This window comes from Tyto alba, unplaced genomic scaffold, assembly GCF_018691265.1.
Source record: "Tyto alba isolate M040663 unplaced genomic scaffold, T.alba_DEE_v4.0 Super-Scaffold_6, whole genome shotgun sequence".
NCBI lineage: Eukaryota > Metazoa > Chordata > Aves > Strigiformes > Tytonidae > Tyto > Tyto alba.
The window spans coordinates 49,801,085-49,827,523 of NW_024881327.1; the positions used below are offsets into that span (position 1 = coordinate 49,801,085).

The window sequence follows — 26,439 nt, forward strand, 5'->3', positions numbered from 1 at the left end:
CTTGTAGTCACTGCTGCAGAAGATGTCGAGAATCCAGGATAGCTCTTTATCAGGTATGTGTCTCCGTAAAACTGATTTTATTTAGGGAATTTGAAATTGGTTTCAGTGCAGGGAGTTCAAATTAAGCACTGTCATTCTTCCTCTAGACTCTTTTGTACCTTAAGAAGCCATAGTATTTTAAGCAAGAAAATGCAACACCAGCACAGGTGAAGCATTTGGTCAGGCTGCATTCATGGTGTGGTTCAAGTTGCTTCTTACATCTCTGCTAAGAACAATCCATCTTCACATGAGAATTCAACCCCCCAAACACATACAAATGATAAACACAAGTTATAGTGAATCTTTCTTTCCTGCATAGGTCACTGGTCACCACGTAGAAGAGGAAAAACGTTTCTGGCTGTAGCCTCCTTTCTCTATAAACTTGTTCCTGAGCAAGATGGATCTCACGTGCACTTTAACAGCAAGGAAGAGTTGTAATGCACCGTCAAACCTCTCAAATTCACATTTGATGTACTGAAGGTCATCAGTTACTGGGAAGACTGTGCCTGAAGCTGTGCAAGACTCACAGCTAAGACTTAGTGAAAAACTGCTGTTTCTTTCCTATAGTAAGTGCTTTGGGTGAAAAAGCACTGCAGATGCAAATGAAGGAAGAAGTGATAAAAATGCACAGCATGGTTCCAATTCCTGAATAAAAAACTGGTAGGCTTAAAGTCACAAGCTGTATTTGTTCCTGGAGTTCTTGGATATCCTAGTTCAGTAGTTTCTCTTACTTGGTTTGACAACGGAGGAGCTTTGAAAAGAAATTAAGGCCTCAATTCAACTGCACACATTAGGAAGACTGCAATTTATTTTCAGTGATTCAGGGGGTCTGTACAAGGCTGATAAGTTGTGCTCCTAATTGCAAGGCTTTTTCAAAACTGAAAAGAACCTCTTGTTGAGTGTTTCACCAAGCAAACAGATATTTTAAAGAAGTGATCAAACTGAGAATAATGCAATACCATACATACCCTGACCCTCTCCATCTGTGTGCTGAAAGGGTAAAGCAGCTCAAAGAGAATCAGTCCCAAAGAAAAGATATCCACTTTGTGTGAATAGGTGTTCCCACAGATCTGAAAATTCAAAATTGGGATTAGGTCAAATCAAGTTACTCACTGTCTGTAATTATGTGCAACATAAACAACACCCTTTCAAGTCAACATATGGAAGTGAGTAGCCCTGTGCAGAGCTGAAAACTACAGGACAGGCACATCGGCAGACTTCATCAAATGAGCATGGGTGAGCATGGTCCAGATCCTCAGCCTCCCTTTGCAGACCCAACTGCGAAGCAAAGTGTTTCAATTTACTTAAACCTCATGCACAGTAGTGTGTCCTTGCTCAATTAGCTGGAATATTATACAGTTATCTTTCTACTACATTAAAAGCAAGATAAATGAGTGTATCTAAGTATGAATCATTAGCCACTTTTTTTCCTATAAATAGAGATATTCATTTTGGAATTCAATTTAGCTCAAAACTCTGCCTTGATGAGAAAGAATTTAAGTAACTTGATTGCAACAATTTACTAGAAAGAGTGCCTGATCTTTGAGCTCCTGAGAATTCGGGTGTCTTCCAGGCACTGTCAGATACAGCTTTAGAGTAGAGAGCACAAACCTGTTCTGGGCTCATGTAGAGTTTGGTCCCTACTTGTCCTGTGTGTCTGGCATACGCCGGCATTGGGGTAAGTACTGATTCCTCCTCCTCATCCTGGTCCATAGCAGTTACCAGCCCAAAATCCCCAACCTTTACTATGTCATCCATTGTGAAAAATATATTGGAAGGCTAAGAAAAACAAACAGGTGAAAAGAAAAAAATATGTAAGTAATAAACAAGTCTCTGTTTCAGTAGATGCAACTTTGTTCTAATTCTGATAAACCATGCTGTCAAGGTTAAAAATGCTCATTAAGCATGTTAGCAGAACCAGCTAAGAATCTCAGCTATTCAGGAAAAATTAATTACTCCTGCATTAAATAGTCTCCCTTCCTGAAACTCAGACTGCTCATTTCTCGTCACCCAGCAGAGGTTTACTAGCACTACATAGGTCTGCTGAGTAACATACACAAAAGTCAACAGCTGTTGGGAACAGCACAGGTAGGTTATCCAACTATCTATCACGTGGCAAATTCACACCAGATGCCCGAGTTCTGACTCCTAGTCTGTTTTATTCTAATCTCTTAGTGCTAAACTCATTTGCTGTATGATTAACCAGCACAAAGTACATCATCTTAATGTTAAATTATAGGTACACTGGAAGCCTGGGCACAAGGTCTGCTTTTCTGTGCAGTTTAACTGTGGGAATAGCTGTTTGCATAACAATTAAGTTTATTTCTGATAGAAGCTTAAGAACTTTGCAATTCACAAGAACAAGCAACAGTGATGATCTGGCTTAACTTTCCTTTAGCTTTTTTGCCACATACCACCATCCTTGGCTTAACCTACTGATAAAAGAGACTGGAACAGAGATGCCCCTGTGCTAATGGTACATATCTCTGATGGTTTTTCAAGAGATTTGCATTCTGGCTGATACAACAGCACACACCAAATGAATGATTATTTCTTTGAAACATGGCTGCTCCACCTCAGTTACAAATAAAGACAGACACACAGTTTTGGGAGAACAGACTGATCCTAAAAGGAGGAAGATTATGTACAGGCAAAGGGCCAAGGCGTGGTAAAGAGGCAGGTGGTGCTTGGCAAGTTCCTCTCAGAGCTCCTGGACCTTCAAGGCTGGGAGAACACGGTCCATGCTTTGTTGATATAAACCCTGAAACAGTAGGAGGCGGACAGATAAAGTGTAATATTTTTCCACAAGATTAAAGGACTACAAAGCTGACCTATTTCAAAGTCCACCCGACTTCCTCAGTTAAAGTCAAACCCACTCTGTGCAAGAGAGAAACAATACAGAAAAAAGGCTTCTTGTTTTTTTTTTTTTTTAAGCAACGGACAGCTCCGAGATTAGCACTATGGAAATAGTTAGATATAAATTGTTAGCTCCACAGTGCCCACATCCTACCTCTAAAACTGCCTTCTGAGCCAGGCCTTACCTCCCACAGTATTTTCCTGTAATGAAAGTCATGCCCTTCGGAGTCACAGCTCATATAGTACACAAAAGCTACTACCCTGTAAACCCAGTGTCAACAGGCTCTATCTGAAGCATTTTATGGCACCCACCCTCTGACTGCACACCCACGTTGTCAAAAATCTTTGTATCAGAATTTTAATGCTCGAGGCACAAATGTCTCCATTAGGGATTTGTATCCCATTGCCTTGATCTCCGTTCCCCTTCTCCAACACACAAGAAGTCAACAAGATCTGTCTTGTTTCATGGATCAAAACTCAGACATTTTTATTTCTTGTACTTCTCTGGCTGAAAACAAAGTATCTCTGAATGGGCTGGCATACCATTTCTAAAAATTGAGGAGAATGGACCCTCTGCTATCACAAACTGACAGCAAAAATAAGTCATCAAGACTGCATTTGGAAAGAGGAAGTTTAAGGCAGATGTACACAATTTTGATTGAAATCAGAAGAATGCAACCACCCTTTAGTTTAGTTATCTTCCCACTTGCACAAAGAAATCTCTCTCCAGACTCTTCAATCAGAATCAGAATTCCCAATTTTTTCACAGATACGAATAAGCTACTCGCATATCTAGAAGACTATTGTTTAATTCAATTAATGCTGCAGAGCATATCTAAGACTGTTCTTGCAGTTCTGTGAAACTCATAATTTCTTTTGAGCTGTCAAGCATGACCAACAGCTTATCCTGGGAATAACAGTAAATTCACTTGACAGACACTTCTGTTTCTGTAGTTCATTTTCTTCAAAAGAATCTGAACTGTGACCTATTCACTTGTCTACCTAAGTTCCTGCCATCTTGTCATTATGGTATCTCTGATTAGTAGGAGCCTAATTAATGCATCTCAATGTGAACTGTTAATCTGAGTATTTAAAACATCATCTTGAATTTTTCCATATGCATGCATACAAATTTATTTTCACATAGGTCAACAAGTTTTTTCTAGTAAAAATGGGAGCAAGAACTGGCCTCTGCTATCTGCTAGCTCTGCCTCTAGCAAAGACAAAACAGCTTTGCAGGTTATTTGCTTGTCAGTGCTGGCATGAGCTTAGGGTTGCATGACCAACCGCTTGGACAAATTAGAAAATCAGGTGAGATATGTTCCTAGGAGCTTCTGAAAACTACAGAAAAAAAAAAAATAGTGGCTGTTGATTTAACCGAATTGTTTGTTCAGGGAGAGCCTTTCCAAGTCATTCATACCAAGTAAACAAAATGAAATTCTTGTTCAAATTGCTGCTAATATTGAACTTTTAAGATGTTCCAACAAAATGCTACACAACTGCTGATTAATACAGCTTGAAGTGAAGATCTATGTAAGCTTCACTGAACAGCAATCTTAGTAAAGACTGCAGAGAGTTACAACTGACAGAACTGTTAACAAAGGTTATTAACATGTCTAGCAACATACTAGTATTGGGATTTAATTACCTGTCTGGTCAGCTTCTCAAGTACTAAATATTTCTCAGATAACTGGTTCAAGGTAATTGCTTAATACTGATGGGGAAAGAAAATAGTTGGCTGAGTTTGTGAGTTTTTCTAACTTTGACATACCCTTTCAGTGTTACTGAATTTGAACCCCTTTTTACTACGGGATCTGAGATGGCAATTTTATCTTTTGTTTTCTACTGATACCAAATGATTACTATCCAGTAAGCTACAACACTTATAATAATTTCAGTATCTCCACTGAGGTAGGTATTAATGCCTCCTCAAACAAGCAAACAGGAACTGCCTCTCCACCATTTGGCAAAAGCAATCAATTTCTCAGAGCTTATGAAAGGACTAACTGCAGTTGGGCTCTTCAATTAACTTCTCATATTTGGTAACATACTGACACTTCCAGTGCTAAAAGTTCCAGCAAGATCAGGCACTAACACAGAATCACAAGCAAAATGAAATAAAAGGTACAAAAAGTTACTCCCGACTTCAGTTACATTAAACACCAGATGTAAAAACCACTTTTCCCAGTCTTAACCATCTGGATGTTATCAAAGAGATTACAAATCCTTCAGAAAGCTGCATTGTTATAGTTAGTATTGACTCAGAATTAACTCCAGGACAGCTTACATTTCAACCCTAGAGAAGTATATACTTAATTTTTACTTTCTCTAACAAGGAATAACACCACTGCTCTTAGGCAGTATTGCTATAGAAAGAAGGAGGAATATACCAGAATTACAATCATAAACATCTTTTCCAACCTAAATGATTCTAAGATCATTAAGGCCAACTGTAAACTTAATACTGCCAATTATCTGCTTCACTTGAAATAGTAGAACAGGATCCAAAGTAGCTTTCTTTGCCACACAGCTCAGCAATGAACAACCCTGTATAAAGAACCTGAATTAAAAATGCCATAAAACAAATGCAACTGATCTGTGCCAGGTACAAGTAGTCTTGCTGTAAGAAAGACTTTAATTGCAGTAACGAATGATTAACGTTTATTTCCTGAAGCACTGCTCCTCCTCCAGATTATTGTACAGACATTAACTCAGCTTTGGTAACACCCATGCTGAGGTCACTGGTAAGAGTCAACTATTTTAGCAGGATTTGTCTCCAGTGCCGTATTACTCCCACATACAAAAAAATTTCACCTGTACCCACGCACTCATGATATGTCAGTTTAACGCAGAACTTAACCGGGCGCTAAACAGCCTGGCACTGCAGTCAAATCTGGAATTGCTGATGCTCACTTTTGTAACACAGCGGAGGGACAGCTACCCTGTGATGCACCCAGTCCATGTGTTTCAGGAATTTTACAGCACCAGAGACTTTTATATGATACTTTGGGCACAGGTAACTCAAGTTAATAGCTCCAAAGATAATCTTCTTTACCAGAAAGATGTTTCCCTACAGGACACAGCCAGTGTGGTAACCAGTTGCAACCAGAATTTGTAAAGTTTGGGCATTCAGTGATGACCATGCCGATAAATAAAACCCCAACACATTTCCTACAGTATCCTATGAATACAAACCTTGAGATCCCTGTGCATTAATCCTTTGCTATGCAGGAAGTCAACCGCTTCAGCTATCTGCAGAAATATCTGCAGACACTCTGTCCTTTCCCTCTCCTCTATCATGCATCTTCTGCTCATCCAGTCTTTAAGGTTCTCTTTCCGGCAGAGTTGCATCTGGATGTAAAGATACACCTTTGGAGAGGTGGGTTTGACCTTTTCTGCAATATTTTTAGAAAGGTCCAGGCTTAAACTTGTTGGCCTTGGTGGAGAAACAGAGAGGGGACTTCCTGAAACAGATTTCTTGTTGTCAGATTCCTTTGTACTTTTTGCCTTATCCTCAGAAAGACTCTTATCATGTGAAACATCAACTTTTTCTTCCTTACTAGAAGGATTTCCACAGCCAGAATCCTCAAATACAATAGAAGAGGAGGTTCCTTCCCTCAAGTGTATGACAGGAACAGCTGAAGAACAAATTTCCAAGGAGTGACCCAGCTCATTATTGTTGATAGTACTGTCTTCTACATCACAGCCTGTAAGGACACTGTCCTGAAGGTTTAATAGTGGATCTTCCGACTGGTGTAAATCCCTGTTGTCCGTGGCAGAAAATTCCAGAGGAGAAAACTGGCTTCCAGATGAATCGGACTGACCACAGGGTATTCCCACGGACCTCACCCTCTCCGATGAAGTGGCAATAACTTCAATGTGCTCCTTTGCAGAAAATGGCTCTGTTCTGATCTTAAAAGATGGGACGTCCATCGGACTGGGAGAACTGAGTGGCCAATCAGTGCTAGAAGAACAAAATGGAGAGATCAATACTACAGAACTTCATTCTACTAGAAATGCTTTTTCGTAAGCCCAGGTTTTAACAACCCCTACCCCTGAGAACTGTGACATACCGTAACAGCAAATGACTACCCAAGTGGGGGAATCACTAATAACCAGCATTTATCATCCATTTTTCTTAGCAAGGATAATGTTTTCTCATTGAGACAAGAGTGTTGATGAAGGAAAATTTAGCAAGCTCTGCAGCCTGGATTCCCAATGTGCAATCAGGCTCATCTTCAACTTGAAAAAATTCAGTCCTTTAAATAGTCATTGCAATGCATGTTCTAAAGTGCCTTGGAAGAATTACAGCTGTGAAATGTTAATTTGATCCCTGAAATATAAAGATCGCTATATTCTAAAAATTGTTAAGATGTTATGAGACCACTAAATGGTCTTGTATTAGGCCTCATTCTTTAACTGCTAACATACATCCACATTTTCCTTTCTCTTAACATCCTCTAACTCCTTCATCTAATTTTCTATTTTTAACCCTCTTCTACCAAGCTTTGTAAATCGTCACTCTGATTATCCTTCACATATTTCTGCTGAAATAAATAAACTGAAGCATTGGACTACTGAATCAGATCCATCTAAAACAAGAAAACAAAGAGGAGGAAAGCAGTGGAAAGTAACAAAGAGGACAGAGATGCCAAAGTATAAAACTTAATGACAGTAGCAATGCTCCAACCTTCCAACCACCCAAAGATGCAATTACAGAAGTTAAATTAAGAGCTACACAATGTTTCCTAAGCTGAAAGAGGGACCTTAACACAACAGAGGACCCAAAAATCGAGAGATGCTATGCACAAGTGTGATATTTTTCTATCCTTTTTAATTGAAAAATTGTCAGGCCAAGTTAATAACTACCTCTTTCCTACATAGTATCTCCATCTTCCTGGACCTTCTACCAGTTCTGTTGGTGTACAATCTCAAATTCAACTGTTAAAAAATCTGAGAGTTACCTTTCATCTTTTAACCACTGTTCATCCATCTTTTCCTGCCATCTTTCAGGTGGAGCTTCCAGCCATGCGTTGAAATACCGAACGATACCTGGATGTTCAAGTTTAGCTAATGCCTTGACTTCCCGCATCACCTTTTCACGAGCCAGCTCCCTATGGATTTGGGGTGAGGAAAACAACAGAGACACGGTCACAAAAAGTAACAGCATAGTACAGAAATTCCTACAAAGGAATTTAATCAAAGCTAGCCCAGTAGCACTGTTATTCACAGCAAAATACATATGTCTTAAAGTCCCCAGAGTAACTCCTTTAGGTTAGAAGTGTGGAGGAGCAGTATGTGCTCATAATAGCTAAGTATTAAGTCATCACTTTTCAAATAATTACAGGCAGTAAAACTGAGAAGAAAAGGTTCATCTTGCTCTCAACTGTTTACAAGGATAGAAAAAAGACCACTGAACAGCAATATTCTACAGGGATGTAGAAGACACTGACACAAAAGAAGACAGACAGTAATACCTTAGTATTTTTTTTTTTAACTGGCATAACATAAGGAGACTGCATAAAGACTATTTCTGTTCCATGGACAGGAAAGCAGGTAGCCTACTATCTTATTGAAGTAAATAATCTCTCTTCATAAAACCGTAACTGGATCAAATGAAGTCAGATGATTTTATTTAATGGGTTTGAATATGCTTGGAAAAGAAGAATTTAGGCTACCTTAAATTTCTGAACAAAACCTTTAATCTTAAATAGTCACGCTTATTTAACACATTCAAAAAAATAGTAATTCTAGATTTCAGAGCTTTACCCCCTCCCTCTACTGGCCTGCCTGTTGCTGTTCTAACTTGAGATTTCCAGAAGCAGTGTCTCCCATCTCCCACTAAAAGGAACTGCTGCAAGCTCTGTGTAGGGTAATTCAGCAGCATGGCTTGACCACCTATGACTGAAAGAAAAGGTAGGGGTTGTGGGACCAGAAAATTAAACAAATGGACAAATGGAATCAGAAAAGCTGGTGAGGAAGAGAAAAAAGAAAGAGAAGGTGAAGTAGGAAAGGTAAGGAGAGGAAGGAGAGAAGCAATTAACAGCACTACAAATAACTGGTCCTGTTATTAAAGGCTCTATTCGTCAAGGAAATCAAAGGAGTTCCCATATAGCTGCAGCATCCTCACAAGGGTCCTGCTATGCAAGTATTTTAGCCAAGCAGGTCACCCTTCTGCTACGGTTACATGTGCCAAATTCTCAATGCCAAAACCAAGTCAGCCCCCCCATTAAAAAGTATGTCATTCATCCTAATGTAGTATCTGGGAAATCAGTTCAGGAACAGATGGTTCAGTGTAGGATGGGATCCCACCATTTATTCATTACTTCTACATCACAACAAACTCATTCATTACCTGTTGGGTAAACGGATCCTTTTGATAGCATAATTGCAGTCATCTACTTTATTTCTGGCTTCAAAAACTACTCCAAAACCTCCACGACCCAGACACTGAATTGGTTCAAAATCTGTCAGGTATCTGGGAGGAAAAAGGTGTGAGAAAGGGACAGAAGAACAGAGGGAAGATTGAGGAGAAAAATGCATTAGTACAGATAGAAAAATAAAAGTCATTTATAACTAAAAGTGAAGTATTTCTGTACAGGCAAAATATGCTGAGTGACTTGAAGCATTTCTCGTCTTTTTTCCCTGCTCACTCACTGAGACAATCAGATGGTTACCTATTTATGAAATGAACAGTTGCTGATTATGCATTTATCCAGTGTCTATCACAATTCAGCAAGATCCATTATGCATGCACATGATAAACTGAACACGTTTTTCAGAATATTAGGTTGCATGCTTTCTGGATCATGGACCATGAGTATGTAGCCTAAGTTTCTATACACAAACTAGAGTGTTGACAACTATTTTCTAAATCATGATTTGCCTTTAAACCCATGCCAAATAACTATTTCTGCCACTAGTCCTTCTAAGCATCCCTTCTGAAACATCGCTGTTCTTAAATCTCACTACCTTTCTTATTCTTCCTCATTTTATATACTCCTGTTCTTACTTTCTGTGAATTACACATGTGCGGGAAACAGTCACCTTTTCTCCAGAGTATCATGACATGCCTCTATACACCCTTCTGTCTTAACCAACTCCTTCATAACAGCAACAAAGGTTTGTTCCAAGTAGAGTCTGCTTATTCTGCAGAGTATATAAACCATCATCTGCTTCCATCTGCAATTGCCCTTCTCTGCTTTATTCCATAAAGACAAAAACAGTGGGAATAAACACTGATTAAGACCTTCAAGAATCAATCCTTCATGTCACGTATCAGCAGGAAAGATGAGCGCAACATTCTTGATCACAGGTATCCTGCAGACTCTCTGGGATTGCTTAGACTAATCGTAACTGCAATCTCCCATCGGTAATGGGGTGACAGGGTTCTTGGCGTCAGCTACTGATTATCCTGGGAAGTTGGAGGACTAGGACTAGGGTAGGTACAAACAAGTGAACACCTACTCTTTCCTCCAGACAGTATTAGTCGTCACACTGACTAAAAATCCTGTACATGTTGACTTGAACTGAGCTCACCTTGACACGTATCCAGAGTTCTTGACGTCACTCCAGCTGCTGTCTTTAACATCTCCACAAGCAGGCTCATATTTACTATCAGTCTGGCACTGTGTTTCAGATTCCTTCCGCAGCTAACAAGGGTTACCAAAACAAGAACAAAAAAACCAACCAAATAAAAAAATTCAGCTCCTTAGGTACTCGCCTAGATTATGGCATTAAATAATTTCAGCATAAATATCTCCAAAGGCAACAGATATGGTTGAAGGAGTCTAATCCACTTCCTGAAGCAGTTAAGCAAATTGTATGTGGCAGCTGACAGACTTCACAGATAGATTAAACAGTAAGTTTAGGCTTTTGATTTTGTTATCTCATTAGTTAACTTATTACTACTACTTATTGCAGACTCAAAACTAAAAGAAAAGACTAGAATAATACATTATGTATTTAGGATTCAGAAAAAAATACTTACTCTGCTGTAAGGATGGGGATGAAAAAGTTTGCGTACGATGAAAGTTGTGGCCACAATGCAAAATATAATGGTGCCAACAATTTCTTTCCACCAGTGAAGGAGAAGAACAGGATCCTTTTTGCGAATATTTTTGTAATTTGAATCATCAAAAAATCTAACGGTGATCTGCGTGCTACGTTTATTTCTCTCCCTCTTATAGTAGGGTAAGTAATAACCATTATCTGTGTATAAAAGACAAAAAGAGGGCATATATTTACTTGTAGGTAACTACAAAACGATTTTGTCTTTGCATTAATAGGTGTTTCCTCAACAGACACGGGGTATTTTTGTTTGCATGTGCCATGTTTTTAAATGTACATAAGCAAATTCAGTTAATCAAGGTCATGGACTCCATGGCGACAAGGTCTCCCAAAGTTTACCACCTCAGATGGCCTAACCACCCATAGCTTTAAACCACAGTATCTTTTGTATGGAAAACTCTGTATAGTCAAGCTGAGTCTATAGCACCATTAGCAAATTCTGAAAAAAATAATTCACAAGCTCTTTCCACTCAGACTACCTATCAGTGGCAATGGCAGTACACACAATACCTCTGCAGTAGCAATTTCTGGCACTCTGAAACGCGTTGTGTGGCACTAATTGTACATAGACCCCAATCTGGAAATCCTAATTTGGGCAATAATTTCCTAGTTCATTAAATGGTAAAAAAATACACATATTTAAGGTCAAACAAATGTCCATCTATTGAATTGCACAGAAAATAAATGGGTAGACCTGGCTATCTGAAACACTTTGAAATTTGTAACTTCCACCTACCATATGGATACTGCAGAACTGAAAGTGCTCCATTACTGTACTCTTCATGAGAATACTTGTCATTGCTGAGACACTTATCGAACTCATCAGACCCCACCAACACGGGAGTCCTGGAAGGAGAATCTAAGCATAGAAAAGACACAATTTTCTGAGCTTAATTGCTATAAAAATTCTGTTCTTGTATTAATTTAATGAGAACTCTAATCTTAAAAAATGTGTCTTGGAACAGGCCATGAGAATGAAAATTAATGCAAGAAAATATTAAGAAGGGTATTTTAAGGTAACAGTTACTTAACACCTCTCCCCCTTGCCAAAATACCAGTTTTGGACAAGTCAATTCACTCATATTCACATCACTGCAGAAAACTTATTTTTGTTGAAAAATTTGATTTAGAAGACCCAATGTTTCACTATTAAAAATATCATCAAATCCACAGTAAAAGAAAATAGACATTAAACTTTTAATCAGAAAAAATTAAACAATTAATAAAGCACAGAAAGATCTCCTGAACTGCTTTACAGCTGGAAACATTAGACTAGTTTGAAACATACTGAAAATCGGAGAAGTCCCGCTTTCCAGAGATAAGACAGTAAATGAAACTCTGAATTGCTACTTACGTATTAAAGGTTTCCATTTGATTTTGGGAAGAGGAATAATGGCGTTATCATTCCTGGATTCCAGAGCCTTTGGGTTGGTTGGGAATTTCTCAGAAATTCTGACTGATGACTGAAGATACAGCTGGCCCCTGTACATACCTAAGTGATAAACCAGAGAGCATATTAGTCTTGAGATTTAGTTCTCTTCACCCTCAGAATAAAATTGCCCAGTTAAAATATGTGGTTAAAACCATTTAAAATATTTCTGTATATTCACAGAATGGTTATTCGGAGAATCTGAGGTACTATTTCTGATTTCTAGGCTGAATGAACTCAAGTAGTACGTTTCTTCTGTTCTAAAAAAGCAAGACATCAGGACATCTCATTTTCACTGTTGGAGAGCTGGTTCTACAGAAAAATGTCAGTGATTTTTAACAGCTATGAAGCAGCTTAGGCTTTGCATAGGTAAGACTTCTTTCAAAATCCTACCCTTGTTAATGCTGGTTCAGATTACTCAACAGCCATTGCCAGGAAGGCTGGAACAATCTAGCTTCTTTCTAGTGTTATTTTTTATCTGTGTAACCACTAACAGGAAAGCTACAAGGTGTAAAGACTTACAGGAAAAGGCTAAGGCAAACAAAGTCTTAGAAAACCAAAGCACATTTACCTCTCAGAGACAGACAGACAGCTGAGAGGAAGAAGGACCTGAGGCCACTCTATTTCAAATTGTCACAAACACCACACCAAATGAATTTTGACAGCTGGATGAAAACTTAGTCACATAAAATCTTAATTGAAATTTCTTCATGGTAAGTTACTGTAATCAGTGTAAAGAAAAAAATGAACGTGACAAATTAGCAGGCTGGAGGGAGATATTGCTTATTGCTTACCAAGCAGCAAGACTGCCTTGTTAGCTATAAAACTATCTCTGAAAGTTTCAAGACTTTCAAACATCTCCAATGTACTGAAACTACAAAGCAGTGGAGACTTCAGAATCAAAATTGAAAAGATTTATGGCTTTGAAATGTTTTAATTTTGAAAAGGAAAAAAAAATGTCAATCTTTTAACTATGACTGTTTAGACTAAACAGTCATAGATATTAATTCTGCCAGAGCCAAAGGTACACTGTACCTTCTGTAATTGTCAGAATTTCTAAGATGGGTATGCAGAACTCTGACTTTGAATGACAACAGGAAAGATGACCAGAGCAGGCTAGGAAGAGATGAGAACACATCTCTACATTTTGGAAATCCTTAAATCAAGTCAAGGTGCCTTTCTGGAATACGAATGTTAATGAAGCCTAAATTTTGGGATTTTATAAAGCCATGTGGATTAAATTTAACAGCCTTCATTACGCAGAATATCATACTGGACATGTTACAGCTCCTCTTAACTGTAATCTGTGAGTACGGAAAGATCTGCTTTAATACAACATCAACACAGAGAAGAGTAATGTTTACTACAGAAAACACTGCAGTCAGTTTCTCACCCAAATAGACGCTGGATTCTGTGGCCCCTCTGGCAGCTTCCACAAGATCTTCTTCATCTTCCAGTACTTCATTGTTCGCAGTGTAACTTGTGTCATCAAACAGACTGATGGGAATTACTTTGCCATCCTTAACTAGCCATGCAGAAGCAATTGGAGTGCAAAACTGAAGAAGAGAGAGGTAACTGGAATATTAATGTTGTATTACCTAGATATAAGAATAATACTAAACAGTTCGCATAAATTCCTTGGTTTAGTTTTTGTAGCAGATGCAGCAGCTCAAAGTCAGAACCTCAGCTAAAAAAATTACAAGTAGATGTGTACTTCTTTACTAAGATAGAACCTGAAACCCAAGATGAAAGACTTCATTTATGATGCTGCAAAACCTCTGCTTTTGTCACATTAATATTCTGTCTTTTCCCTTACCTGGTATTCCCATTCCAGATGTCCTCCTCGTTTGTTAAAAGCCATCACCTTCCAGTCAGCTACTGAGACCTTTATCACTGTATCTTTCATCATAGCTTCCTGCTCATCCACATCTGAAATAATTTTTGTTTCTTCTTTGTTCATATTTGATTTAAAATTGCTTTCAATATATCCTGCTCTAGTTTCAATATCTGGGACATAGCGCAGCTCAAAGTGGCCAACGCTGAAATTCCACCTTAAAGAAAAAGAGAAACACTTTGTAGAAACAAATTATATATTCCAAGGAAGTCCCAAATCCTCCATCCAGAAGATTCTTAAACTGAATTACCTATATTTGGCTCCTATTTTCACAGTAAACTCTCAGATTGTCAGATGAACACAACTGCACCAGGAGGGGGAGTGCTAATGCAAAATACAAACAAACCAAACAAGAATCTTGCCCAAAATCATGGGTGAGTTGAGAAACAGCTAGTGAAGTAGGGCCAATGGCATTAAAGCTTTAGTAGTATATGGAGAGGGCAATTAAAATTTCTGTTTAGTAGGAAAATGTTATGTAGCTGATGAACAAGTATACAACATTCACAAAGCAGCATTCTATACAAAACACATTTCATTAATAAAGCGGATTTAATTTGAAATGTAAGGTTTTTCAAGCAGAGGGAGGGAAGTGCTTTTTTCATTGTTTTAATCCCACACACAACCAATCACAGGATCTCTCTGACAGGTACTTCATGAAACCAAGACCGCTCATGTCCCATAGGTTAGCACCAAAAAAAGACAACTGCATAAGGAACACAGAGTTGTCTTGCATAGCCAAAAGCTCTTTAATTTTTGTTAACCAACAAATTAGGGCAGAAACTGAAAATTATTTTCAGAAACATTAAAAATAATTATTTTATTTTTTCCATGATATAGCCCAATGCTGTAGAGAAGATACAGGTGGGAAAGGATGACAAGTTTTTGTCTTGAACTGCAAGAAGGGAGAAAATATTTCTTGAACTGTATGTTTAGGTACCCGATGTTTCCTAGAAGAAGCCTGGCACCCACCAGGAGCCTAAACTGTCTCCTTAAAGAATTTACACCCCTGGGATAAACATTTTCCATATTTTATATATTCAGTTGATTTAATAAAAATTTTTATTTTTCTGGAATAAAACCCCAGATCTATCCTGTAAACTCCATAGCAGCCATACCACGTCACCAGGAAAGCACCTCTGTTTCTGACTACAAAGACAGGTGGATTCTGGTGCACAAGATGTCATACTATGATTCTGAAAGATGTATGAAGGAAAAAGCATGTTTTTATGACATACCTCTCCCTGCCAATATCAGTCTCCAAGAACCATGGAACCCAAGATTTCTCTTTTCAGACATCTGATCTGCTAATTTATTGGAGTTCTAATTAGATTATCTCTGATAGACTACAGATGCACAGTCTGTCAAATCCTACTGCAAACAGAAGAGGGAGCAGGGGAACAGGGAATGAGTATTTCTCCATTAAATGCTTGGGCAGTTATTATACCTACGTATGGCAAGCAGCCTTTTGAACTTGTATTTTATGAAGTGGGTTTTAGTTTGGTTTTTTTTTTGTTTGTTTGTTTTGTTTGGGGTTTTTTTGGTATTTTTATAGAAATCTTGATGCATTAAAACTTCAACATGAGAGCATTAGGAAAGTCACAGACTGAACCAGTTTCTACAGCTTGTAAAGAACAGACCGCCTATGTTATGAAATGAACAGAGTAGATTTAAGAATGGGACTTCTAAAAAGTAAGACTGAAGACATTTTAAAGTATCAACTTAAAATGAAAGCTAAAGACATCAAGTATAAAAAAAAACAAAACAAAACAAAACAGTAAGTTACCACGAGTAGGTAAACAACTTCAGTGATTCCGTGTGTCATAACAAGACCTAAACTCTTGCCTTTTGTACAAAAATCAACAGTTGGAATGAACATTAGCCACACTTGCCTTGTGCAGTAGAGCAGTGACAAACTCTTGAGGTATGCAAGGACAAGGAAAGTAATTTTCATTTGATTTAGAGGGAATAAATGTGTGCACATATCTTTTCTGTCTAATCATCTATCACACTGAAGTTCAAGACATTTTTCAAAAGCACTGAAGAGCCAAGGGGTTAGATCCTAGCCAATAGTCTGGTGCAATCCTTCAGTTAACAACCAAAACTCCCTTGGGCAACTCCTAGTCTAATGAGAGTAAAAATAAGACCGAATCCTTAAAACATTACCTATTAAGAACTTCTCTCTATTGGATTGTTTCAGAACAATTCTTACACTTACTTTTCATTGCCACTGCGTGGTCCAACAGCACGGACTGTTTTCTGGGTTCGGTGCAATAGGAGCGTCTCTTCCTGTTCTGTTTCATCGTCATCCCACCGGCGACAGCCCATAGCTGAGCAGATGTACTTCACCTAAAGGACAGGGCAAGAGACTCACTGATGCTTTGAAGTTCTAAAGAACTTCAACACTAGCAAATGTAATCAGCAGCCATATTCAAAGCTAACAATCCTTACAACACATTTTTGGCTTGTAGGCAATTTGCAGCGCTGTGATTTTAGATGCTTGACTTGAGGGATGTTGAAAAGCTTGGTTGAAGAGATTAGGGCTTTTCAGAACTAGAATTTTCAAAATATTCTAGTAAATTTACAGTTTGGGCTATTTTGACTACATTTTGACTAAATTTTGCATGTATTTCTACTTCTAACAGAAAGAAATCTTAGCTCTCTCTTTTCCTGCTATTTCTATGGACTTCCAAAGAACATTCCTACAATACCTACAGCATAATTCTTCCTTCATGCCATATTTGTCTCAGCATAACTCTATTAGCTTCAAATGAAGTACCACTAATTTACATAAAATAGTGCAGAACCTTCCGCCTTTGCCTTGTCAGCTATTAAAGGGGAAAGAGGACCTTATTTAACTCTCACAGTCACACAGACTTTCCAACAGTCCCAATCTCAAACAGAATTTGGATTATATGGGCAGCTGTATTTTGAAAAAGGAGTTGAACACACTTTCAGAAGACTGAATCAGTATCATACTGCCAAAGGCAACAGACTGCCCCAACTGTTCATGAAGAAGGGTCAGACACTATTTCCTGTATGAGGCACCTTCACTACTGTGAGCATAAGCCAGGAACCAAAGCAGAAACTGAAATTTCCACTTCCTGGAGACTGCGGGAGGAGCAGTCTGTTGGTGCACAGCGGCCTTTGCTATCAATGAGGAAATCAAAATTATTTCATGAACTCTTCTTTTGAGTCTATGCTCTTTATCACTAGTGATCACTCTACACTGTGCCACAGAAGTGTTCCAATTAAAATGTAAGGTCAGAATGAAAAAACTGATTTTGTGGAAACAAACACTGGAAGTTCGAAATTTTTAAACTGAATCTATTTTTTTAACTTGTTTTAAAATGCACCAACGTTTCAAACTTAACAGATGTCTGCTATTCACTACACAAAGTATCTACAAGCATTTTAATGACATCTAACATTAAGGAGATGGAAGGGGATGTCAATTCTAGGACTCTGAATAATGTAATTAATATATTTTCTTTTTCTACCCTTTTTTTCTTCTGTATTTTTTCAAAATATACAACTTTTAGCCAATGGATTTCAGAAGCAAAATACCTTCTGAACTAGTCAGACAGCAATTAGTTTTCAACTTAACTTCTGCATGGAACTTTAAAATGTAAGGACAACTTCTTCTAAGAGATAGTAAACTTGCTGACAACTACAAGTCTTAAGCTTTTACATACATTTAATGTTTTTCTTGTTTTCAACCAGCTATTCCTCATTAGTTGTGAAAAATCTGAAATCAGTTGTGAAAGAAGTGTGTCACCTAAAGCCCTCTTTGACATGCAGTAAGGTGAACAGCAAAGTCTATTTCAAGCAGAGCTATAGATTAAAGCTGAACTTCTCGCCCAGCTCGGTAGAAAGGGGTCATCCCTCTTTTTTTCCCCTCCTTCACCTATGGTTACAAAACCCCTGTCCCTTCTCCAGCCCCATGCAAAGCTGGCTGCAGCTAACCCAGTACAAAACTAATCCAATAAAAAGTGAACAGTTTTCTGTTGGGTTAGCAAGCTGAATCAGCTTAGCAAAGGGTGAGACAAATGCTAAAACCAGCAGTGGGGACACAGCAGGAGCTCACAGGCACAAGATTACAGTGAGGGACTCAGCCACACCATCCAACTGCACCAGCCCTCACCCTTACTCCAGCCTGCTGCATTTGTTGCCCAGGAAGCTCAAATTCTGCTCTTTTATGCCCCGCAGTTGTATACTTGATCTGTACTGCAGTTGAAATCTCAAGAGCAACCTATTTGCAAGACAGTGCTCAAAATACACATACACAAGGCAACTTTTCAGGCTCTTACCTTCCCTGAGTATGAGCTCAGCCCATAGGTTGTCAAAGACTTTCCCCCAACTAAGACAACGTCCTCGCCAAATTTGTAGGATGACTCAAGAAGAGATTCAACCGTGAAAGGAACTGCTTCCATGCTCTCTCGATCCCGATCCCACTGGAAAAGGTCCCCATCCAAGGAAGGGATTATCATCTTATTTCCAAATACCTAAAATAATTGAATTGAAGGTTAGCTACCATTTAACCAAATTTTTATCAAAACACACAGATCACAAATGGAAACACAAACATTATATAAGCAAGAACAGCACATTATAGTCTAGTGTCCTATTTTATGGTTTCATATCCCAGAGTCTTATTTTTCAAAGTTATACTGAAGACATAAAAATTTTGGGCATTCAAATCAAATTCGTATTTCTCTATTCTTAGTTAGAAAACAGCTCAGTGTGTGACACTTTGTTCACTTTAAGCAAAACATTTTCAAGCTCAGTTGAGAGATTAGTATTCATCCAACCTGTAGAAAATATGGTATAAGGAAGAAGCATTCTCCAAGAGATAGTCACTGGTTGATGTGCAAATTTTGCAGATTATTTGTGATAGTTCCAAGACTATGGCATAGTATGTAAAGTTCTACTTCACTGTTGCTTTTTTTCCAGAGGTAGCTTATTCCTAAACACAGAATCAATCATTCTTTCTACATCAGAAGACTGAATTCGGTTTTAAAATAAAATCTGAGGCTGTATGTGAACTCTTTTACAATTAATGACTACTCCAGAATAGCTACCCTCCTGTAAAGCAGAGAGAGCAATTATCATTGAGATGAGAGCTCACATTTCACCTTTGCCTTTCCAGACAGTTAAATCTAAATTCTCCTCCCCAGAATTTCTTATGTTTAAGTACACTGTTCCTTTAAAACTTGCTTGGCTTTTTCCTTAAACACACAAGTCAAAAAAAAAAAAAAAAATTCTCACCAGGATATGGCATTTCATCCATTACACTGAGATTTTCAAGGAGATCCTAGTTCGGAAGTATGAGTCATTGTCAATGAGTACTAAGGGACTTATTAAGAAACTCATTATCAGCATGATAGACCATAACTAATACTGTGGAGCCACAGTGGCTGTGCCCATCAAGAACAGTGAGAAACTGTAATCCACATAAGATTAGCTTTTGAGGATATGGATTAACATGGAAGATTTTAATGCTTTTTCAGAACCTCTGTCCATTTGGGCAGTGTCCTACAACATAATTACATTAAATTCAGATACTTTACACATTACGATTTAAAGACTACTTCCGGTACATGTGTATTAGTCACTTCAAACAAAATATTCCTGCTTAGACTCCAAGACACAGATGCATATTATGAAGCCATACAAAAGATCCAGGAGATTTCTGGTTATTATTTCTGGAACCACTGTGAGGGTCTAAAACCACAAGATTCTGCATGATTAAAATTCTCTCTAACATGAGACTTTTTATTTCTCTAACTGGGTCACAGACAAGCAAACAGCAGTAAGGAAAGTCGGGATTCACCTGAACAGGGAGGGAAAGACAGATTTTGTAAATGCATGCATGTCATGACTAATACCTCTTCTTACACTGTTTGACACACCTCATTCAAATAAAAAATTTAGGCAAGTTACCTGACAATATTGGTGACTGTATTTAAGATCCCTAAAGGATCCTACACTGATGCTTTCTGGTTTTGAAAGCCTCATGATAACTGACAATTAAAATAAAAACTTCTCTCAGGAGTACAATGTGTAATTGAAGAGATGATAAAAATAAACCCCTGAGAGTAACTGCAAAGTTCTTTACAAAGCAAAATGAGGTATGTTCTTTATCTCCCAGATACTTATCTTTTGGCAAAAAAGGCCAAGCATCCTGGAATAGACATTGCAGGAGATCTGTGACACACAAGAAATATTGCATTATGGCCTACCATCAGGGAGGAAAAAATACACACATGTATCTCTATACATATGCTTACAGAAACAAACCAAGAAAAAAAAAAGCAAAAACTTGTGCTAGGAGGGGTCACTTGTAGAAATCACCTGATCAGTGGAAAAATAAAGCAAATAAATAAGGTTTGCATAAACATTCATATTCAAGAGCAGCCTTGTGATCTTGAAAAAAAAAAAAAAAGGAATGCAGATTTTAGAAAATACCTTTTTAAAAACAAAAGATGCCAGTGCCAAAGTTGCAGCTGTAGCCATGTTGGAGTATCTTGTTAGAATACTCAACATAGAAAAGTAATATCACAAAATGTTTTTTGTAATATATTATTTCAGAAATGCATAATAATTTTGATGACAACTTTTAGCCCATGCATATTTATATTAATAAATATGCAGCTCATATTTATTAATACTCTGCATTAATAAATCCTCTGTAAGGTTTCTTCCCTGCACGTAGTCCAGATACCTGCAAGTAGTTTGGAGGCCCATGCTCACCTGCAGCAATAAGAGATGTTCCATATATAAATAAGAATGAACAAAGGTTCTTTTTATAAGCAGCTTTCCAAATATGCAAAAGCCAAACCAGCTCCTGTACCACTTTTTCAGCACAAAGAGCCCAAGTCTGACAAACCCAGCCATCAGCTGACTTCAAGTTGGATCCTGAAGAAATTCTACTGGCCATCAGCCAGCTAAATTCACACAACGTGGTCAAATTAAGCGTGGGCCAGTGGCAGCCAGACAGCCACTTGCAAGTTCATACTTCCAGATACGCTTGCTGGGAGCCACAACCGCAGTGGTTTTGTAACACGGCGCGCTGCAAGGGCTGCAGCCTATCCCATCAGTTTGTGAAGAGAGGAGGCACGGGTGCAAACTGCCCAGGAATTGATGCTGAGCAAGGGAGGCTCTCGGTGGGCAACTCTGTGAGCTCTGGGGACAGTATGACACACATCACCTTAGGCGTTTCCCTTGTCCTGAAGCTCTTGCTCCAGGGCCTAATCAGGAAATTTTCCACTAGCAAACAACAGGCAAAACGTTGGCTATTTCTGAGAACTACACACTCAAATTCCCAACACATGAAGCTCACTCAGCAATATGTACTTCTGTGCTCCCAAGATATGGGTCAAATCAGGTCATGGCTTGTATGCCTTCAAAAACTCCATGACAGTGGGGCACTGCCTGCTCATCTGTTCAAACCTTGGTCCCCGTAAGCTGAAGAGGACAGACAAGAGTGTTTCGGTGAGCTCTGATGATTGCCTGCCTGTGCTCCCAACCTTGAGGGTACCTACAGGAGCAGCTCGTCCTGCATGACATTGGGAAAGAAAGGCTGAGAAGAGACAACTGCTGTTGTTGAACACATCAGGAAGGGGAGCACAGGCAGCAGAAAGAGCTATTGCACTGAAGGACAATGCCAGAGTATGCACAGATGGGGTTAAACTGACCGTGAGTAAGTGCAAGTTAGACATTTCAGTTACTAACCATCACAAACGTGGTATTTCACAACAGAAGCGGAACGGGGAGGGGGGGGGGGAAATCACCTTCTTTTTAGATGATGATCTATAAATGGCATTGCATGACATGGTGCTGACAAGGGACTGCACCTGATTACCACAAAGGTGGTCTTCTACTAAAATAGCTTCATTTGAAGGATGGGGCAGGTATGCAAATGTACATACTTGCAGGTGCTCTCATCCACATGTAACAAAAGGCATTTGTGGCCACTTGTGCTGACATCTTCTAAAAGAGCCGTTTAGCCACAGGCTTTAGAAAGACATTAACAATAACAACTCCTATCCGAGTTATGCAGCTCATTCTCTAGTACATTAGAAGCAGCAAAGGGACTTTCCTTGAAAGTACTAGCAACTAGCATCGGCATGCAGCTCAGGTAAAGGAATGACATCACCCTGTATCTCAAAAGCATTACCTCATCTCCTAATCCAAGGAGTGAGTCACCCAGGCAGTCAGCTGCAAATCTCTTGGCACAGAAAATGTAGGTTACCACGATGCACTTACACATTCCTCTGATCTGTCAATGTAAATAGCTATTTGTTCAGCTTCACTGGTCAGCAATATGGCACATAATTGTTAAGTGGCTTGTCTTTCAGAAGTAACACTTAAAAAAACCCCTACATTAACTATCGAGCCCTAAATGAGAAGATGCTCTTTTGCTCATTAAGAGTTTGAAGCTGAAGTTCTCCATTGGCTGGGCACAGGGTGCAGCAGCCCTATCAGCGGCGCTGGCTGCTCAATCTCCAGGCCGACGGGTGAGGTAATGCAGTTTCTAAAAAGCCTTCACAAAAAAGCAAAAAGGCATAACGATCCGAAATGGCATACGCTACCAGGGAATTTGCTGTCTAGACTCTTTACTGGAAAGGAGGGCACTGCACGCGAGGCTCCACAGCAGGTTGATCAGTGCAGGAAGAAAGCTGCTGATTTATAGCCGTGCAGAAAAGAAAAAAGAAAAGGAAAAAAAAAATAGTGTAAACAGAGATCAAAACAAGCCGAAGTATTAAAGCTTCCATGAGCTGTTTAACAGCAAATGTGGCGTTCATTTCCCATGCCTAACACTGTTTATCATATGAAGCAAAAATCAAGCCTGCTCACATGCATGCACATCTGAGACAAGTCTGGTGCCACAACAGTCAATATTATTGTATTCAGGTGGGCTGGACTTTCCAATAACTAAACACAGGTTTCTCTAACACTTCAGCTAGTGGTTTTCAAACTTTATTCTTACAATAAACTGTGAGAACTTCATTCCAGTTACTAATTAACTAAGACTAAACTATATGATCTTAAATGATAAACGTACCAATTTTTTTCCTCTATGATTATCTCTACAATAGGATCACTATAACAAACGGGATCAAAGCCAACATCAGGCCTGTTCTTAAGAAAGCTTCTTCTCAGTGAGAACTATGTCTTCTAAGCCCCTTTAAAATTAATCTAGGCAACATATTAAAAGCCACATGCGGCAGTTTCACCCTGAAGAGTAGGAACAAGAGACTGCACAAACAAACCTGGGAAAGAGAAAGCAATCATTGTATGTTTTACATTAAAAAAATAATCATAAGCATACAGTAATACAGCTATCTACACTATAAATGTTTACAGATTTTTCAGGTGAGATATATATACACACACACTGGGCAAGGTCTTGAGAAGTCCTTAGTTCAGGTTGGTTTGGGAGCTCATTTATCATCCGCCCTTTTTCAATATGCATGCAGGGAGGTATCTGCACAGATGCTCTGGTTTGTGATTTCTTTCCAATATAAGAGGTTATTTCTCCTCTTCAGCTTGGAATTCATGATGTTGATTCATCTGTTTTCACATCAGCTACCTGCAAAAATCCTGAAGCACAGGGTTCTACAAGGATGACAGTGTACTATTACTAACAAACCAACTCCTGATCAAACAGGAGAATACCGAGATGAAAGGGCCAGCTAGAGTCTAAGGAGATATTTTTCTTCAAACTTTCTCCAAGGCCCACAACATCACTGCTTCCTTAAGAAGAGAACAAAGACCCAGGCACTAGTAGAATCTTTTGAAAAACAAAGGCTGTTAAGCTATTCCACTGCCTAAAGCACTGGTAAAAGAGCAAAGTATTCTTCAGAGCACACAGTGCTGTTCAACCAGCCAATGAAGAAGAAAATTGAGTGCAAAGGGGAGTCCATGATTTACATCAGTAAAATGACCTTCTGAGATGTGTTCAAGGGCAATGAGGAAACTGAAGCAGGAAATACCAATACACAGGTGGTTGTTTTGTATAGAAAAACTTTCCTTCTTGTGAACGTGGTTACTTCTGATCTCAGCACTACACTTGTTTACAAAACTCGTACCTGTTCCTGACTACCTCCTGCTTCCTTTAACCTGAGTATGTGCTCAGCACGTCTTCCAAGACCAGAACCGTGAGAAAGGCTGCACTTTGACATCTGATGAATCAGTATTTTATGGAGCAGTTTATAGAGGCAGGGTTACGTGGCCTTCTTAGATATGGCCAGAGCGGCACATCAGAGAAGCCGTGGAAATAGGTTTCACCTCAGATGGGATGCGATGCGCCAAAAATGCACACCAGCTCTGCACAGCGAGTGTTGATGTTTCTCAGACCTCAGGATGATTTTTACTATCAGTCTGTACAGCTCACCTAGTAACAGTTCACGGGATCAGTCAAGTGACCAAACCTGGACCCCTGCTCCTGCCCATGTTAAATCACTTAAGACAGAAGTTTGTATCTACTATTCACAGTCTTTCTTCTCTTTCCACCATCCCCCATTAGTTTCTATTTTGTTCTTCACTGCTTAGAGAAGACTGGGCCAAGTCATAATGTAACCTTCCTGGCCCTGTATTTTGTGTATGATGAGCACATGAAGTGATGCTGTAATCCCATGCCTGGATGAGTACTAGAGAACTCTTCTGAAAACTTCTTTTTTCTCTCTCCTCAAATCAACACTTGCAACATCCTTTCAACAGCTTTAATAAATTACTATAGTGGGTATCTCTGTCATGATTTTACACTTCAGATCTTAAAATCTGATCAGGTGTAAGCTACCAGGGTCCCAACAAAACTCTTTCACACAGTGTAAAAAGCAACAGATGACAGAAGCAGAGTAGCTTGGAGAATTATACTCTCCAGTGTCAGGGGCACAGTATCTTGTTTGGCTTCAGTTTGCCATTAAAAGAATTAATCCTACTCTGTCCTCTGCCCTCCCTTGAGCAGCCATGCAGGGCAGAGGAAGCACAGCATTTTCACTAGACTGCCCCAGCTTCAGAAGAGATCAGGTCCCCAGTACCGTTTGCTGTGCAATCAAACAGACCCTTCTTCTGAAGACTAGCAAACTAAAATACCACTGTTACTTTAATCATAGTCAAACAAGACTTGGAGTTTTGACTACAGAGATGCCAGCCTGCTCTGCTGCCATGGTAACAGACTTTTAAAAACTGTTCTCCTTAATAAAAAAAAAAAAAAAAAAAAACCACACACAGTGCTTTAAGAAAGACTTTATTTTGACATTATTCCATCCCCCTCTTTAACATGGCAAGTTTATTAATAAAGAAAAGACTGCAGCAGTCTTCTGGAACTTAAGAGCAGTCCTTTTTGATACAAAACAAAGATACTGCTACTGAGCCCATCACTGAGCTCCTTAAACCTAATAGCACATAAGGGAGAAGATCAGTCAAGAAAATGAAAGTTACCTCAAACCTTGCATCTACAGAAACAGGCCCTATACAGAAGATCATTAGCCACCATGTCAAAATTAGCACTGTTGCACTATCGGGATGTTTTAAGATGATGTTTTAACTCCACTACCACCTCCACTGCCCCACAAAGCTCTCCTGCAGACTACCTGGGCTCCTATAGCACCTTACGGGAGCTAAGCAAAATGCCTCTCTTGAGAGACAAGGAGAATGGGCAATAGCAGAAGCCCACATCACTTTGGCGGTCCAGGATTTAAGCTGATCTCTGTCAGACCTTGCACATTTCCCCCCCCTTGGCCCTGCCTGGATAGGGTGGTTTTTTTATACAAAGCACACAGAGTCAGTGTGCCTTGAAAAATTAAGTCACAGAGCAACTCCTATGGGAAAAGAGAGCCCAACACAGGAGGAAAACAGAACATGGCAAATGCAGTCTCCTCTTTCAGGGATGCAAAGCAAGCAGAGTGTGTGAAACATGCAGTGACTCTGACAAAGATTAATAGCTACCTGCAGTATGGAGGACAAAGTCCAGAAGAAATTAGGAAATTAGATGTCAATGGCTGTGCTGCTAGAAGAATGATTTGCTAAACTGTCTAAAATGCTTAGCACTTGAAACAGGCACTTTCTTTTACAGATAAAGATATAGGCTGAAAGTTCAAAAAGGCTTTAGGGCAGAGTAAATAACTTTGTTGTGTATTGGGCAGCT

At 39.0% G+C, this 26,439-nt stretch overlaps 1 protein-coding gene across 1 annotated transcript in view; it reads right to left on the reverse strand.

Moving 5' to 3' along the window:
• The window catches only part of EIF2AK3 (eukaryotic translation initiation factor 2 alpha kinase 3), a 43,672-nt gene that overhangs the window by 3,130 nt on the left and 14,103 nt on the right, over window positions 1-26,439 (reverse strand). Inside the window, exons 3-15 of the mRNA XM_032987393.2 lie at window positions 18,596-18,790; window positions 16,504-16,634; window positions 14,211-14,445; window positions 13,788-13,950; window positions 12,320-12,457; window positions 11,702-11,824; window positions 10,886-11,106; window positions 10,435-10,547; window positions 9,251-9,373; window positions 7,860-8,009; window positions 6,091-6,859; window positions 1,651-1,818; window positions 1,008-1,109 (exon numbers count right to left, since the gene is read on the reverse strand). Of these exons, the coding sequence (XP_032843284.2) occupies window positions 1,008-1,109; window positions 1,651-1,818; window positions 6,091-6,859; window positions 7,860-8,009; window positions 9,251-9,373; window positions 10,435-10,547; window positions 10,886-11,106; window positions 11,702-11,824; window positions 12,320-12,457; window positions 13,788-13,950; window positions 14,211-14,445; window positions 16,504-16,634; window positions 18,596-18,790 (2,631 nt within the window). The remainder of the gene's footprint in view (window positions 1-1,007; window positions 1,110-1,650; window positions 1,819-6,090; window positions 6,860-7,859; window positions 8,010-9,250; window positions 9,374-10,434; window positions 10,548-10,885; window positions 11,107-11,701; window positions 11,825-12,319; window positions 12,458-13,787; window positions 13,951-14,210; window positions 14,446-16,503; window positions 16,635-18,595; window positions 18,791-26,439) is intronic.